The sequence below is a fragment of the Conger conger genome, chromosome 19, assembly GCF_963514075.1.
Source record: "Conger conger chromosome 19, fConCon1.1, whole genome shotgun sequence".
Taxonomy (NCBI): Eukaryota; Metazoa; Chordata; class Actinopteri; order Anguilliformes; family Congridae; genus Conger; species Conger conger.
The window spans coordinates 21,435,860-21,453,912 of NC_083778.1; the positions used below are offsets into that span (position 1 = coordinate 21,435,860).

At 47.9% G+C, this 18,053-nt stretch overlaps 1 protein-coding gene across 1 annotated transcript; it reads right to left on the bottom strand.

Annotated features, from left to right (window-relative positions):
• Positions 1-1,508: 1,508 nt before the first annotated feature.
• LOC133119019 (nicotinamide phosphoribosyltransferase-like) lies at positions 1,509-17,781 on the bottom strand. The gene is made up of 11 exons (XM_061229389.1): positions 17,619-17,781; positions 14,635-14,791; positions 11,289-11,392; positions 10,187-10,315; positions 8,348-8,506; positions 7,529-7,665; positions 6,496-6,721; positions 5,098-5,217; positions 4,057-4,197; positions 3,366-3,500; positions 1,509-3,222 (listed from the first exon to the last, which is right to left on the bottom strand). Exons 1-11 carry the CDS (start codon positions 17,670-17,672, stop codon positions 3,109-3,111), a joined length of 1,476 nt encoding a protein of 491 aa, XP_061085373.1. The 5' UTR covers positions 17,673-17,781; the 3' UTR covers positions 1,509-3,108.
• Between the last annotated feature and the right edge of the window lie 272 nt (positions 17,782-18,053).

An 18,053-nucleotide genomic window follows, 5' to 3' on the forward strand; every position in this document is an offset into this window, starting at 1 on the left:
CAGCCAGTCAGCACCCAATATCCCGAGTCCCCGTAACCCGTCTTAGAACCTCTGCACAAAGCCAGCAAACCTCCATCACGGCTGAAGAGCCCCTGAGCAACATCTGGTCCCATCGTTCAAACGATGAGCATGACAAATGGCATGTGTGAATATAAAGAATGAATGTGGTGTCTGCATGCTGTAATGCTAATAAATCTGCACTTAAAAGTCAGGCCATCGGTTTGTTTCTGGTTCACAAAAGCTGCCCTAAGCCCACTCTACAAATACAGATCTTTCATGTGTGACTGCCTTGACTTGGCACAAGCAGACTGGAGTTGCATCTCAGCCTAACACTTTGATACATACCCAGCGATTGGCCTTTTGTAGCATTCCTCGGACTAAAATCTGTTTACAGATGTCCAAGATCAATTGTAAAATCAAGTGTCCACTAAAGTGGCAGGAATGGAAAAGAGGAGACAAGCTCATTTTCCCTACAGGTCCATCAGTCAAACATCGTGCTCCAACACGGACATGTCACAATGTTTGCAAATGACACCTACTGAAGTAATAAATGTGCTGTGAAATATACTGCCAATCAATTTTCCAAATCGTCCACACAACATAATAAAGCCGATTATGTACTCCAACTTCATTACTACAGGCTGCTGCTCCTCCCAGTAGGAAGGTATCTATAAGACATTCAAATAGTTGCCAAATTGCATGAGTAAAAAAAAGTGGTGCTTCAAAACAAACACATTTGCATTTAAAAGTCAGTAGTTACTGTAGTTGAGTTTACCTTACAATATAAATGAATGTTGCAAATAAACCTACGCACTCTTCATACTTTCATGAAGCAAAGAGGTTTTCTCACTGGAGTCAAACTTAACTGAAATCCTGTCTCAACCCATTAAATTTAGGATATGCTGCTTGCTATTTTGGGGGTTCAGGCCTGGTGTTTGTCCTTCTGCTACTCTGCAAAGCGTCTTTGTGACAGACTGTAAAAAGCACTATAAAAATAAAATGAAATTAAAGCGATAGTGCGGTGTTTCTTAAAAACTGTCGGTTAAACGATACCCCACTTTCAGGTTTGATCATCAAATGTCAAGAAGAGACACAAACAAAATTAGAATCACTATTGTCTAATAAATATTCTCTGATAAAGGAAATAACACCCTCTCATATCTATGAATGCCTACTGCAAAGTACTAGTTTAGTACCAATAGCATAATGGCATGGATATGATGCCTTTCTGAAGGGCAACTCCGATCCAACACAGAGGATTTCACACATAACATCACCACCAAGAGAACGGGCCCTCAGGAAAGACGGATTCTTCTGACCCTAACGACCCCGGAACACCCAAAAGGGTCAAACCACAGACAAGGAAACAGGTCGAAAAATAAACCACTGCCATTTATGATTATTCCACATTACTTACATAGACATAATATTGTGGAAGATATCATTCAGGTCTAAAAAAAGGACAAAATTGCTTTATGACAACAAAAGGATAACATTTCTAGTCCTAGTCCATCTGATTGATAGTGCTTTTTATTTAAACGATCACACATGCATGTCTAGCACACACTTTTCTTAAAAATGTCACAATCAGATTAAATGTAGTGGAGCAGGACGGACAAATGTTGTAGTTAAAAAAAAAAAAAAATCACAGCGTCTAGAAAAGGGAATGCATTTTACCAAACAGATCGTGATCATTTTGACAATCTCACAATTTCCTACAATATTAGCCTTTCAAAATGTAATTTGGGAAGCAAAAAACAGCCACATATAAAATCTTCAAAAGCAGTATCAATCAATTCACATCATTCACACAGTATTGTACAAGATGATTTTATAGTGGTATAAAATGAGTTTTGACAGAAAAAAATTATATCTGTTCTTGCTGACCTGCCAGTTCACATTTAATCAGTTGCCACGCACAACATAGAACACTCACTGATACCTTTCCAGTTCTGGACCCATTTCAGAAAAAAAAAAACAATGACATCTACTGTCATTAATAATTCACAAAAGCATTAAATCAAACAGCAGTAATATGATTTTTTTTTAAGGCACACCCTAAAGCAGCCAGTTTTTCCAAATTAAAGAAAACTTTGATTCATAAACAAATATGTACAAAAAGCAGCTGGCATTCCCGTTTCCATAGATATAGTTGATCGATTCTTGTCGACTGTCCCTGCACCTCCGCAGCACTGGCCTTTTCGAGATCCGCATTTGGCATTCGGAAGGAAAATGTCCACTTTTTGAAAACAGAAGGCAAACAATCTGCAGAAAAATAAACGTGCTTGCCCAAATAAACGATTTCATTTGCATAGAGGACATCCACTGGGATCCTCGGTACGGAATTTTGCTTCACACACACACACACACACACGCGCGCGCACGCGCACGCGCACGCGCACACACACACACACACACACACACACACACACACACACACACACACACACACAACGCTCACACTCAGCCAACGCGGTTAACAACAATTTAACGAGGATTTGTAGCTTCGCGAGCCGAACTATTTACGACGGAGACTGAAACGGGCCAAAAAGGCCTCATCCTGCGCGCACTACTGTTTGGCTACCTGCATGAGTGACGGGCTCTCTTAAAGTTACAGCAGTACCTTTACCTACCACTAGGCGGCAAAAAGATAAGGGAGCCCCCTCTCACAAGCTGCAGTCTGTGAGCAATGCCTGCTTGTGCTCTGGTTAAATAAACGTGCGCTTCTTCCTAACCCCCTCCTCACCTCAAGTGGGTGTGCTGAACATAGGTGTTGCTTTATGTACAATAGAGGAAGTCCTAATGTCATGGAATAATAACTTGAGATGTGCCCAATGATAAACAAATACACAACAAAGCACAACAGACTGTGGAATCTGAAACATAGAACAGCTCTGTACACGGAACGCAGTGCATTTGTGCCCCAGTGAACCCGCCGTGAGCGCTTGGGCCCGGGTCAGGGCGTGGGCCTCCACTCCACTGGAGAATAGTGCCTTAGGAGAGGAGGAGAGGGGAGGGGAGGGGAGGAGGGGAAGAGAGGGGAAGAGGTTTAGGGGGTGCAGGGTTTTGGGGGTGCAGGGTTTTGGGGGGTTTTGGACGTGGCGCAGGTCACTGGAGAAGCTCCTCCAGCTCACACTTCTTCAGGCTGGCATGGTCTCGGACGTCGTCGAAAGAGTACATCTTCAAGATGTCTCCATTCCTAAACACGGTGTGCAGCAGGTCCTGCAGAGAGAGGGAGCAAGGACGGAGAGAGAGAGAGAGAGAGATTATCCAAACAACCAAGGGTTCCCTCCTGTGCCAGAATGAAAAGGACTGAAAGCGCCATCAGCGCGAGTGCTGCTTCAGTTCAGCAGAGAGACGCTCACCGCTCCGTACTCCTCCAGGTCGCCCCTGCCCTCCTCCAGCGTGACGAACTCTCCGCCCGCGGTCCTGTGCAGCGACAGCCGGCCTTTCTTCGACCGCTTGTTGGGGTCCGCCACCGGGTCTTTGAAGACGTTCACCTGAGGAAAAACAAAACACATACTTCAGTCTCGTTTGCAGAGAATGGTGCGGAAAACTAAAAACACCCAGTGAGGAGCAGTTCTGCAGACAGAAACGCCTTGTTAATGAGAGACGTCAGAGGAGAAGGGCCAGACTGGTCGAAGCTGACAGGAAGGTGACAGTAACGCGAATATCCACACATTACAACAGTGGTATGCAGGTGAGCATCGCTGAACACACAGTGTGTCAAACCTCTTCAGTGGATAGGCTACAGCAGTAGACGGGCAATAAGTCTAAAAAATAAGTTTAATAAATACCTAATAAAGCGCTCACAAAGTGTATGTGAACATCAACCAGTGTGGGCTCTGTCAGACAGGCGGCTTCACTCCTATTGGTAGATCAGTGTGCCTGGGTGTTGTAGTCTGTGATATGATTGGTGCAGGCCCTGGCTTGATCAGTGTGCCTGGGTGTTGTAGTCCGTGGTGTGACTGGTGCACTCCCTGGCTCTGTATTGGTAGATCAGTGTGCCTGGGTGTTGTAGTCCGTGGTGTGATTGGTGCAGGCCCTGGCTCTCACCCCCAGCCCATTGGTCACCACGTAGCTGCACTTGAAGGAGCAGTTGAGCAGGTCCCGGGTCAGCTTCTGCAGCAGGGCGCCGCCCGACCCGAAGGCGATGTTCTCGATGCTCCACCTGTGCTGCTTCATCCCCTCCACGATCTGCACAGTGAGCACAGCTCAGCACAGGCTGCCCAGCACGCCTTCACACAAGCACCCGCCTCTGTAGGACCGCGTTTCCCAGAATGCCTCTGTTTTTACGCAGCTCCCAGATTGCCATTGTGATGTCATGATTGTGCAGAATCTGGAAGCCCAAGGTACTTTCCTTCCCTCAGTGATGGCAGGAAGTCAGCGGTTTATAGAACGAGTGATTAGCAAATGAGCTATTTTAGAAACGTAGCTACACATTGGCTGAGCTGGGTGCTGCTTCCAGTCTGCCATGGGGAGAAGGAAAGTACCTTAGGCTCCCAAATTTCATCACAATGACATTACAGACAGACATCTTATTTACTTTCTACACTCTAGGGTCTTTCAGCGAACTTATCCCTGGTTATGGGTAGGCACTTTGTTGTACGTCGCTCTGGATAAGAGCGCCTGCCAAATGCCAATAATGTAATGTAATGTACACTTCTCCTTTTCACAGCTAGTTTATAACCTCATCTGTAACCTTCTGTATTACGTTATTTCATCCATCCCACCATTATTGTACACAATACTTTGGGGTTCAGGCCTGGATTTTGCCCCTTTTTTGCCCTTCTGTTACTCTGTAAAGTGTCTTTGTGATAGTTTGTTGTAAAAAGCGGCATACAAATAAAAGTGACCTAAGTCAATATGGAAATGGATTTGTCCTTTGAGCGTTTTCCTTTATTTATGTATACGTCCCTTCAGCAAAAATGGATACTTATTACGGTTACTAGATTTAGATGCGCAATTTGGACCATTGGAATGGTGTAAAACCAGTCTATTGGCAGCAATTAACCGACTAATTACGAGTGTAGCTGGGCTCAGATAAGCGCAGGACGGGATTGGTGGGATGGCGAGGGGGGCGGAGCTGAGGCCTACCTCCTGCAGGGTGTTGATGTCCACGCCGTCCCCCTGGATGACCCGGATGTAGGGGGGCAGGACCCTGTACCCCTTGCTGTTTTCCGTTGGGGTGAACTTCTTCCCCAAAATCTCCAGGACCTGAGAGAGGACGACGGCAGTGAGTCAGGGAGGTTCTGATCAGTGTGTCTGCCCGTGTAGATCTGAGCTGACTAGGGCCTACCTACAGTACTACAGCCATGCACCTTAGCCACTAGGCTACAGGCACCTTAGCCACTAGGCTACAGGCAGCTTAGCCACTAGGCTACATGCACCTTAGCCACTAGGCTACATGCACCTTAGCCACTAGGCTACATGCACCTGAGCCACTAGGCTACAGGCACCTTAGCCACTAGGCTACAGGCACCTTAGCCACAAGGCTACAGGCACCATAGCCACTAGGCTACAGGCACCTTAGCCACTAGGCTACAGGCACCTTAGCCACTAGGCTACAGGCCCCTTAGCCACGAGGCTACATGCACCTTAGCCACTAGGCTACAGGCCCCTTAGCCACTAGGCGACAGGCACCTTAGCCACTAGGCTACAGGCACCTTAGCCACTAGGCTACAGGCACCTTAGCCACTGGGCTACAGGCACCTTAGCTACTAGGCTACATGCACCTTAGCCACTAGGCTACAGGCACCTTAGCCACTAGGCTACAGGCCCCTTAGCCACTAGGCTACAGGCCCCTTAGCCACGAGGCTACATGCACCTTAGCCACTAGGCTACAGGCCCCTTAGCCACTAGGCTACAGGCAGCTTAGCCACTAGGCTACAGGCACCTTAGCCACTAGGCTACATGCACCTTAGCCACTAGGCTACATGCACCTTAGCCACTAGGCTACAGGCAGCTTAGCCACAAGGCTACAGGCACCTTAGCCACTAGGCTACATGCACCTTAGCCACTAGGCTACAGGCACCTTAGCCACTAGGCTACAGGCAGCTTAGCCACTAGGCTACAGGCACCTTAGCCACTAGGCTACAGGCTCCAGAGCCACTAGGCTACAGGCACCTTAGCCACTAGGCTACATGCACCTTAGCCACTAGGCTAAATGCACCTTAGCCACTAGGCTACATGCACCTTAGCCACTAGGCTACAGGCAGCTTAGCCACTAGGCTACAGGCAGCTTAGCCACTAGGCTACAGGCCCCTTAGCCACGAGGCTACATGCACCTTAGCCAATAGGCTACATGCACCTTAGCCACTAGGCTACATGCACCTTAGCCACTAGGCTACAGGCAGCTTAGCCACTAGGCTACATGCACCTTAGCCACTAGGCTACATGCACCTTAGCCACTAGGCTACATGCACCTTAGCCACGAGGCTACAGGCACCTTAGCCACTAGGCTACAGGCCGCCCCACAGCGAGAGCGAGGCCCACCTTCAGGACCGTGTCCAGGGGGTCCCCGGAGTCGGGCCGGACCACCAGGGGGGCCTGCGCGCTGCGGGCCTCCACCAGGCTCCTCAGGTCCTCGCCCCAGATCTTCTCGCAGGCGTTGTAGATGTCGTAGCTGTCGCTGACGATGGACACGGGGACGGAGGGGAACTGCTTGATGATGTGCTCGAAGGCGTCCTTCTCGTGGTCCTTGCCCCAGGCGGTGATCGTGCTGGCGGGGAAAAACAACAGCCAATCAGAGCAAAGCACCCCAACCCTCCGGCTGATCATGACTCTATTCTCCCAGTGCAGCAACTGCAGGTGGCAGAGCGAGAGATGCAGGAGAGGGCAGTAGAAGGCAGGAGAGGGCATTAGAGGGCATTAGAGGGCAGTATAAGGCAGGAGAGGGCAGGAGAGGGCATTAGAGGGCAGTATAAGGCATTAGAGGGCAGGAGAGGGCAGGAGAGGACAGGAGAGGACAGGAGAGGACAGGAGAGGACAGGAGAGAACAGGAGAGGACAGGAGAGGACAGGAGAGAACAGGAGAGGGCATGAGATGGCATGAGAGGGCACCATAGGGCACCATAGGCTGTATGTGGACTGAACAGACAAGGGTTAAAGGTCACAGAGCTGTGCCGATGCAGCCTTTTCAGGAACGACGGGCGTAGTGTGGAGACCCGGGCCGTCTCCACGCCGACAGGCGGAGAGGGCCACACCCCTGGGCTGAGTCACACAATCAGGCGCTGAAAGCTGAGCTCCTCTCCACAGTCCAGGCCCGAGACCGGGGCACATGCCAAGAGAGCAAGCTTTATGGTGCATTGTTTTTATTGGCCATCTTGGTTCTGCTTTCTGTTATCTTTGTCGTTTTATTCGTTAGTTTTTTTGGCCGGAAGGGGTGAATCAATTTTATGATTTATTTTCTGTTGGCGTGGTTGTGCTCTCTCTCTGAAATGACAGTAAAATCCCAGGACTTTCCCTCCCAGGGGTGTCACACGACGTGTGGGAATGGTTCACCTGCGTAGCCGGTGTGTCTGCCTCACCTGTGCTCTGCTGCGGGCACAGAGAACCCGGGCACGGGGTCCTTGGTGCCGTAGTACTTCTTTATCACGCAGATCCCGGCCACCGTGTCCGTGCCTTTGAAGTTCACCAGGTGTGCAGAGGCCCCGATGCCTGCAGTCTGAGCACCACAGAACAAGAGCGGGAGGACCAACATCAGCATGTTTTCTGAATGTACTGAATGGTAAATGGTAAATGGTTGGCATTTATATAGCGCCTTTATCCAAAGCGCTGTACAATTGATGCTTCTCATTCACCCATTCATACACACACACACAGACACACACTCACACACACCAACGGCAATTGGCTGCCATGCAAGGCACCAACTAGCTCATCAGGAGAATTTGGGGGTTAGGTTTCTTTCTCAGGGACACTTTGAAACAGGGATTGAACCGGCAACCCTCCGACTGCCAGACCGCTCTTACCTCCTGAGTCGCCCCCACTGAGTACACTAAATGAGTACACTGGAATAAAATGTGTGTACTGTGTGCGTTGAGGGGAACAGCGTGTGTGTGTGTGTGCGTGTGTGTGTGTGTGTGTGTGTGCGTGTGCGTGTGCGTGCGCGTGCGTGTGTGTGCGTGTGGGGGGACACAGTGTGTGTGTGTGTGTGTGTGTGCGTGTGTGCGTGTGTGTGTGTGTGTGTGCGTGTGTGCGTGTGTGTGTGTGTGCGTGTGTGTGTGCGTGTGTGTGCGTGTGTATGTGTGTGTGTGTGGAGGACCAGCGTGTGTGTGTGTGTGTGTGTGTGTATGTGCGTGTGGGGGACACAGCGGTGGGGTGGCAGACAGGCCGGGGGCCTCTACCTCCTGTGAGGAGACCCCTCTGTAGCCGAAGTCGTGCAGCTTGTACTCCAGACCCTCCAGGCTGCCGGACGTCTGCAGCAGGTACTTCGCCAGAATCTTCTTCTGCTCCCGTGAGTTGGTCGCCACGGTGATGGGGTACCAGATCTGCACCAGAATGGTCTGTGGGGGGGCAGTGTGTGAGTGACAGAGAGGATGTTGGGAAACGCACGTTACGCAACCTTTCTGACCAGTCCATTTCCTTTGCATTGCATTGCGTTGGGAGGGAAGTCCAATGTTGAAACACAGTCTATGGACAAGCCAGTGACCCTGCTGTAACCCTCTATTACTATGGCTGTGTTCACAACCACATACTAGCATACTACTGTACTCATACTACATTTCAGGCTGATTTTCACTGAAATGTAGTACGTAGTATATACTGAGTAGTATGCTCCGTATGCAGCTTTGAACACAGCCTTTGACTCTCTTCGTTAAGGACCCAGGGAATGTGCCAAGGCCTCCTTTCAAACGCTAAATCACGATACTGGAGATAAGGTACGCTGAATTATGAGGCTGTTTATCGCCCCGTTTCCTGTAAGCAGGGCGTTCCGGGGGGTTCTGGTCGAATGTGCTCCTCACTGATAAAGCCACCGCCCGTTTTATACTCTGATGAAGTCACGTACTGCGTCACCTCCTGGGCCATATTTACACAAGCAGTGCAGTGAAATCCTGTACGACCACACAGCAGTTTCACAACAGCAGCAGTCAGCACTGAACTAGCCACGCTGTTTACCTAAAGTTATAAAAGAATCCCCTGTTCCGTCTCTACAGCCGCCAAGTAGCAGTGACCTTCACGGACATGGTACCAATCCTCAGCAGCGATTGGCCCAAGACAGTCCCACCGCTGTCACTGATTGGTGGACAGGGAGTCACATGGTTGAAACCGCCAGGCGAACACTCGCACCCAGAGCGACTCACGGACGCATGTGTCATGTGACCCTCTTCAGACCGTACCGCTCGCACACAGAGCTGCAGATGAGCCTGGTCTCCACTCCCTGTAATAAAACACCCTGACGCCCTTCTGACTCAATTATCTACAGGGGGAAAGGCCAGGAGGGGGGTAACAAGGCAGGGATCCATCTTGAGGTGGCGATTCAACTGCATCAATTTGGAATGGTAGAATCGATTATCATCGGTACCGATTTCAATAAGCAACTTAAAATGTGGCAGAAATGTGAAAATTATATGTGCAATATTGGAATATAGAACTTAAAAGTCTATATTCCAATATTCAGGACATGAATTTCACCAGTCACATTTGTGTATTCAGTTTATAAAAAAAAAAAGATTTTGTCACGTGGGGGAGTGACACCCTCCCGGGACACACAAGGACAGGAAACGCTCAGAGACAGGAAGCTGCCTTTTACACAGAACACTGTACTGCTTTTCCTTTTCTGTGGATCACCTCTCTCAGGTCATCGACAATTCACACGAAAGCACAGAGTTCAGGGGAGGAATATTTATGTGCAAATAGACTTCCTTCATGAATACGGTTATGCAAGATCCAGGCCTGGGTCAAATAAGTAATTGCTTGGGATTCAAATACTTTTCTGGGATCGGGTTGATCTTGCCTGGAGCAACTGAGCCAACCAAGAGGACCAGAAAGTGGGGTTTGCACTTTTTGGGAGTTTAGTTGGTTCCAATACACCAGACAAGCTCAGTAAAGCGTAGAAAAGTATTTGAATCAAAAACAATTCCATATTTGGACCCAGGCGTGAGCAGAAGGTGTCATGACTAAAAGCACCTGAAGACAGAGAAGGAGGGTCTTTGTGGGGCGGGGAGACGGATGATGTCACTCACCTCCACCCAGTTGGTGAGCCAGTAGCACTCCGGGTCGGTGCTCTCCACGGTGAAGAGGACGTTCCCGCGGGGGATCACGCTGCCCTCCGGCACAGCCTTGATCTCGATGGGCAGCCGCCCCTCGTGCCTCTGTCACCCAGAGGATATAAGAGAGAGTTAGCACCGGCTATTCAGTTAGCATCGGCTATTCATAAGAGTTAGCACCGGCTATTCAGTTAGCATTGGCCATTCATAAGAGTTAGCACTGGCTATTCAGTTAGCATCGGCTATTCATAAGAGTTAGCACTGGCTATTCAGTTAACATCGGCTATTCATAAGAGTTAGCACCGGCTATTCAGTTAGCATTACCCATTCATAAGAGTTAGCACTGGCTATTCAGTTAGCATTAGCCATTCATAAGAGTTAGCACTGGCTATTCAGTTAGCATCGGCTATTCATAAGAGTTAGCACTGGTTATTCAGTTAGCATTGGCTATTCATAAGAGTTAGCACCGGCTATTCAGTTAGCATTAGCCATTCATAAGAGTTAGCACTGGCTTTTCAGTTAGCATTAGCCATTCATAAGAGTTAGCACTGGCTATCCAGTTAGCATTGGCCATTCATAAGAGTTAGCATTGGCCATTCCTCAGAGTTAGCACTAGCAATTCAGTTAGCATTAGTCACTCGTAAGAGTTAGCATTGGCCATTCCTCAGAGTTAGCACTAGCAATTCAGTTAGCGTTCGTCACAGATCATGCTCAACACGGCACTGGCTCAAGGTCAGAAGTAACGTTCCGTGTTCAAGTCCTGTAAACACTGACCAAGCATAGTGTTAGGGCCTGAACAGGCCTCAGATCATAATCTCTGATGTGACCAAAGACGCGTTCCTGAATGAATGTAGCCTAGGCTACAGCTCTGTGGCGATATTGTTTGCGAGGCTGGTCCAGTTACATTTTGGTTTGTTCATCGCCTATCCTCCCTTGCAGAGCTTCTGCAAAGAGCGCTTGCTGGCCGTCACAAATGCATTTGGGAAATACCTCTCTCAAGGGAAGACCACGAGAGAAGGGAAAGTGTTCGCGTGGAATCAAACCCAGCCGTGACCGGCGCCCCCTGCCCCTTCCGTACCTCCAGGATGTAGTTCCAGCCTTTCTCGTTAAAAACGTCATCCTGGAAGTGCTCCCGGTACACCTCCTTCGCCTCCTTAATCTTCTCCGGGGTCACAACCTTCCCTGGAGGCCAGAAGCAAAGGATCCTGGTTATTACACGCTGTATTTAAGAGGGGATTGCAGGCACTGAGGCCAGACTAGGTCACCAAGACAGGGAGTTTAAAAGACAGGGGCCCCCACAAGGCCGTCAGGCAGAGTTACGGTGTCCCGCCTGACTGCCTCCCACTGCCCCGCACGAGCCACAGATCACATTACACAATGGGGGGGGGGTATCATATTACAGTTCTGCGAAAGGGACAGGTGTGTTTTAGGAAACAAAGCTCAGTTTCCTTTGTGGCTGCACCGCAGACGCACGGAGGAATAAGCGGTGGAAAAGCAGGTTGGATGAGAACTGGTCTCCCGGCCTGATGACAGGAACGGGCCAGTCAGGAGCATGCTCTCTCAGTCTGCCGGGCCTAAACAACCCCAGCTTTCCTGCCCTTCTGCATGCCACAGCAGGCTATCAGTGCTAACCTCACCTCCACACGATACTCACCCGTCACGACACAACGCAGCCAGAGAACTCTGCAGCCACGTAGTTATGGGACTGGATTCATACGGCGCTTTTATCCAAAACGCGCTTTCCAACTGATGCCTCTCGTTCACCCATTCATACACACGCTCTCACGCCAACAGTGAGAGGGCTGCCAAGCAAAGTACCAATCAGCTCGTCAGGAACAATTTGGGGTTGGTGTCTGCCTCAGGGACACTGGTCAGAACAGCAGAAACCCTGCCCATCTCCCCACTGCAGTCAGAACAGCAGAAACCCTGCCCATCTCCCCACTGCGGTCAGAACAGCAGAAACCCTGCCCATCTCCCCACTGTGGTCAGAACAGCAGAAGCCCTGCCCATCTCCCCACTGCAGTCAGAACAGCAGAAACCCTGCCCACCTTCGGACACAGACTGAAGACTCGCCTCTTCAGATCACACCATGACTCCCCTGACCCCTGACAGAAACCCTGTCGTTCTTTGGATTTCCCTTCAGGATAATCTTAAAGCTTTAGCCGTGTAAGGATTCTGCGCCTCCAAGGCGATTCACAGTCCCAAGAGAAGCACTGACGGTCCTCGCTCAGGAGAGACGACTGAGAAGTGACTGAAATTGACCGTTTGTGATATTGCAGGGAATTTTACATAAGTGTGCCTCTCTGCAGACCCCCAAAGGGAAACAGAGTGTGTTGACCATGTTGACACAGGGTCAGCAAGGTTTGATGAAAAGACAGTGCTCGTCAATACAGGACTATTGCTCCCATCATTGTGCTGCCTCTGCGCAACTCTGCCACCTCAGTGGAATGACCCCAGAACTTAAGTTGAAATAGTACTGTAGAAACCATGGGTTTTCCACATCCAGTGTTTGGTGTCTTTAGATAGCTAATTATGTGGGAAATAGTTTGGTGTCATTGGTGGTGTAGTACACTGGTTGTTGAATAATGATCTTGTAGGAATAAACCACAGGCAATGCAAGTTACCTGTGAGTCAGCATCCAGCTGTGCTACAAAGGTTAACCAGGTTTGTTGGACAAACAGAGATAACATCAGCAGGACCATTGTTACCGCCATCTTTTTACTCTTTGTTTGATGATTTGTTGTTTTCCTGTAAACCCTGGGTATATAGAGGGGAACGTGGAATGGTTTAAGGAGACTCGCTAATATGATCTCCAGCGCACCATTTGCGTATAGCCATTCATATTACAACTTGTAGTTCTTGTATCACACTGTCATTCTATTTCTGCAATACACATTGTTTAATAAATTGTATTAATTTGAACCTGCATCATCTTGGCTCACACCACTGCACACTTAGCAGTTTAGAGTCCTCACAGATATAGACAGCCTAGGATACCTGCACCCCGTAGTCACTCGCCTATACACCAGTGCCGTCACAAGATACATACTGAGTGTATAATTGTAGGCTATACAGGCCACAGGCACGTCCGCGTCTATACAAATAGATAGCGATCATATAGAGCCACACTATTGGTGGACATTTGCAGTTCGTTTTGTTGAACTGTTAGAACAGAGGAGCAGTTGAACTTATCTTTTGGAGTCAGATAAACGAGAATAAAATAAAATGAACCCTGTTCCAGGAGCATTGGTCAGACTACACGTGTTTCCTTCATCTCTCGGATACTTCCGCCTTTTGGTGTATTTGGGGGGTTTCTTACAATATAGAAGTGGAATTAGATACCATATGGGAGTTACGTCCTCAGAATAAACCATTTGTATGATTTTTTTCCCGACTAGGTCACATCATTTATGGATGCCCTCGTCTAGCAGAAGAATCACAATTTTAAAAATTCAAAACATTGGTGCTAGCCTTCCAAGCAGTTAAGGGGTCTTCCCCAGCTTACCTAGAAAAAATCATCAGACCCTACACCCCTGCCAGACCTCTTCATTCAGCCTCCACAGGCCACTTGGCATCTCCCCCTCTCCGAATCTCCACCTCACGCTCACGACTACTGTCTGTTCTGGCTCCACAGTGGTGGAATGAACTCCCTGTTGAGGTCAGAACTGTAGAATCTCTTCCCACCTTCAAGCGCAAACTGAAGATGCACCTCTTCAAGCAGCACCTCTCCCCATCCCTCCCTACCTCCCTGTGAACCTTAATTGTTGTCTTTCTGTGATTTACTTTTTTGTGTATCAGTATTTTTAGTTTGGCTCGGTAAGCAGTGTTTGGCTAGTTAAGTTTGGTCACTTTTGCTTTGTTGTTTGTTTGTTTGTAAAAAAAAAAAAAAAAAAAAAATCAAATAGGCCCTGGTCCTTATCGTTGTTGTACAGGTAGCAGTTGAAATTGTACTTCCCTCTAGGGTCTTTCAGCGCACTTATCCCTGGTCTGGATAAGAGCGTCTGCCAAATTAATGTAATGTAATGTAATTGTAAAGAGTTCACAATTTGACAAATTGTGCTACCTGTTGAATGGTAAACAACTATTTAGCCATCTATATAATCACTGTGAAAGGTGATTATTATTTGCTTGTGTGTTACAAGGAGAGCACTACATTAATTACATTATTGGCATTTGGCAGACGCTCTTATCCAGAGCGACGTACAGTTGATTAGACTAAGCAGGTGACAATCCTCCCCTGGAGCAATGCAGGGTTAAGGGCCTTGCTCAAGGGCCCAACGGCTGTGCGGATCTTATTCTGGCTACACCGGGGATCGAACCGCCGACCTTGTGTGTCCCGGTCACGTACCTGAACCCGTACGCTACAGGCCGCCCTGCAGCGGAGAGCAGGACGATGTGAACGGAACGGCGCTCAGCGCTCCTACCTTTCAGGTATTTGTGCAGGATGTACTGCAGGCCGTAGAACACCGTTCTCTCATATTTCACCTTCCTGATCCGGGAGGGATCAGTCTTCTTCTCGCGACACTCGAAGTACGAGTACACTTTACTGGTGTTGGGCGGGTACTGCTTGTAATGTGTGACCTAGAGGAGAGACAAACACAGCATGTTAAAGTACACAGCAGTATCCACACACAGTAATATCACGACTAATATACAGTATACTAGTACACTGTACCCTCAGAGTGGTGCATCTTTAATGTTTCATTTTAGTCTGAAGGACAGATGCTGTCAGACACCAATCAGGAAACAGAGCAGTCTGGAGGGGAGATAACCAGCTGAGGAAGTGGAGTCTCTGTGGCTGTGTGTGATATCTGCACACAGACTGGACATGCAGGAGACACTGATGTGTCAAGATGCAGTTGAGCATCTCTACACACACACTCACACACACACACAGACACTCTCTCTCACACACACACACACACACACACACACACACACACACACACACACCCACACCCACACACACGGACACTCTCTCACGCACACACACCCACACACGGACACTCTCTCACACACACACACACACACACACACACACACACACACACACACACACACACGTGTAACAGGGTTAGCTCAGCTAGTTTGCCCATGCGGTGAAGGCCTGGAGTACAGTAAAAAAAAAAAAAAACTTCTGATGACGACTATGTTTAGAACAGCATTTCCTGTGTATTTTGCTAGTTTCTGGATGTGATGCTCTGACTTATGGTAGAACCTATGCACTTGTAAGTCGCTTTGGATTAAAAGCATCTGCCAAATCACTAAAATGTAAATGTAATGTAAATGTATGTTACCACGACAACACTTCCTGATGACGTAACCCTTAAATAAATAAATAAACTGTTGCCCTTGGCCAGTGGCGAGTTCCCCTTTAGCTGACTGGTAACACATTCATCTGGCTTGGACGTGGGTTCAAATCCCACCTCGGATTCAGGCAAATCTTTAACTTAGTTACATGTACGTCGCACACACACACGTGCACAGGCAGACACAGAAACTCACTGCACGCACACACAGATACACAGACACACACAACCCGGACAATTGTGTCGTGCATTGTGTTCTTCACAGAAACGTGTCCCAGTAACAAAGTGTGTGGAGAGGTATTGACCTCTGATCCAGGCTGGGAGGCTGAGGACGCAGAGTCCCTCCACCCTAGTCTGCGATGTGATGTGATGTGATGTGATGACTAACCCCTTCCTAACCCCTTCCTGAGGCCAGGGCCAGGACTGAGTGCAGCATCAGTAGACAGATACCTCCATTCTCTCTGATCAACATCAGTAGACAGACCTAAACAGCCATTCTCCCAAATAATATATTTTTATGCGTATAATAATGAACATAATAAAGCTTCACTGCAGTCTTGGGACTGCACTTCTTTAACACAGAGAAGCACAACTGATTGCATAATTTCCTTCTGGAATCACAAGGACACCCATTTTTCTAAATGTTGTGAACCAAGGCACACAATATTGCCATTTCAGTAGATACACTGCTGAAACTGCCAGCTGACAAACAATTACGTGCCTGTCAGCTGGGAGTGTTTAACAAAAAATAAATAATAATAATAATAATTAAAAAAATATATATATACTGAATATACATATATATATACACATACATATATATATTCTCCCTGAGATGATGATTACGACTTCAATAAATCTTAACGCATCCTTCATGGACGTTTTTCCCCTAAGTCTTGCACATTGTTCATATACCCTTAAACCAACCCGTACAGTCGCGCGTAGATACCCATCCTGAACGGGACCTGAATGACGGCCCAAACAGGAAAGGAGCAAAAATAAATATTCAATAATCCGTTTTATTCACATTCCTTCGATTATTTTCACAGCTCGGTCAACGTAGTGTAATACTGCGGGGACGGTAAAGTCGTCCTTTGTAGAAAGAACGCAAGTATGAACAGGTTGCCAACGCGCAGCACCAGCACAGAAGTTGCTAAACTATCGGTAGTAGTGATCTCATTCATTGACGTTCAAGTGGAAATGGCGACGTCAGAGAATATGGAAAGTAGTTATGTGTGGGTGTACTGTACTTAACTTCTTTGCCTGGTCATGAACACGTGTGTAGTCGATACAAAAAGTGTCTAAAAAATAGGTGCACCTCTGACCAGCCGTATAAAGTAATTTCTGGCTTTTTTGCTCGGAAAATGTACTCATTTGTAACCAACGAGGACATTACTTTGCCTTCAGGGTACCAATGTGAAATCTGATCCTCAGTCACTTTATTTCTGAGTGTATATTGAAATGCAATTTTACATTTCTCTTGATTATACCAGCCTATATATAATTGTTTATTTTACTCTGTCGACATAAAAACAATAATTGACTTACACTGTGTGGTTTACAAGACTGACCTTTCAGAATTACTGCAATCAAACTCGTCATACTGAAGCCAACTTCATGTGTTCCCACAATGCGCACCGAAACTAGAGGTGCATTTCCCGCAGTGACTTTCGGTTTCTGGGAACGGGGCAGCGCGTTTCGCTACGACATCGGATGATTGGGGTGGCATCAATTGCTACAATGTAACATCGGGTCGCTAACTATAATCAATCCATCCCGTCAAACAGTGTTAAAACAACCCGGTTATTGCAGCATAGTATAGTGGGTCGCACGAACTCTGTACCTTCCACAGTCATATGTATAAGCGTACGCACTGCTGGTCCCAATCAGAAAGATCAATTGCATTGTACTGTTGCTGGTTGGCCAGATACTATCCTTGCTATCCTCCCAGTCGTTCGGCCTACCTTTTCTAGCACACACGGAATAACGGGATGGCCTTGGACTATATGTAGCACCGTAGCTTTTTCAGTAATCACCAAAGAACAGCCAGCATTAAGAGATAGGGCAATTCCGTTCGTAGAACGCGATCGAGCACTCACCTTGTACGAATCGGTCGCGAGCAATATATTGAAGTCTGTGCCTCCGTGCTCCATCTTTCTTCGACTTATGTCACGTCTGTCAGTATTGTGACTATGCGCGCTTCTGCCGGGGTTCTCACAACCAAGCGCGTTGCTGTGGGGGACGACGTACCCGGAAAAAGGCGTGTCTAAGAGCTCATGTTCCCTGCATGTCTACGGCCGACTCTGAGCAGGGGGCGGGGAATGATAAGCCATTGCAAACGCAAATGACGCAAGGACAGGTGACGAGTATTGCGTCACTGTTTGGTGTTTTTTACGCGTGCGCAAGAGCACGACTCAACCGTGCTGTCGCTCATTGTGCTTTCGTGTTATAACAGCAAAGGCAGCTAATATTGTAAGAAAGCAACAGTCAATCAGGATGTGGAAAAAACAAAACATCTAGTCGTTTGTAATTTG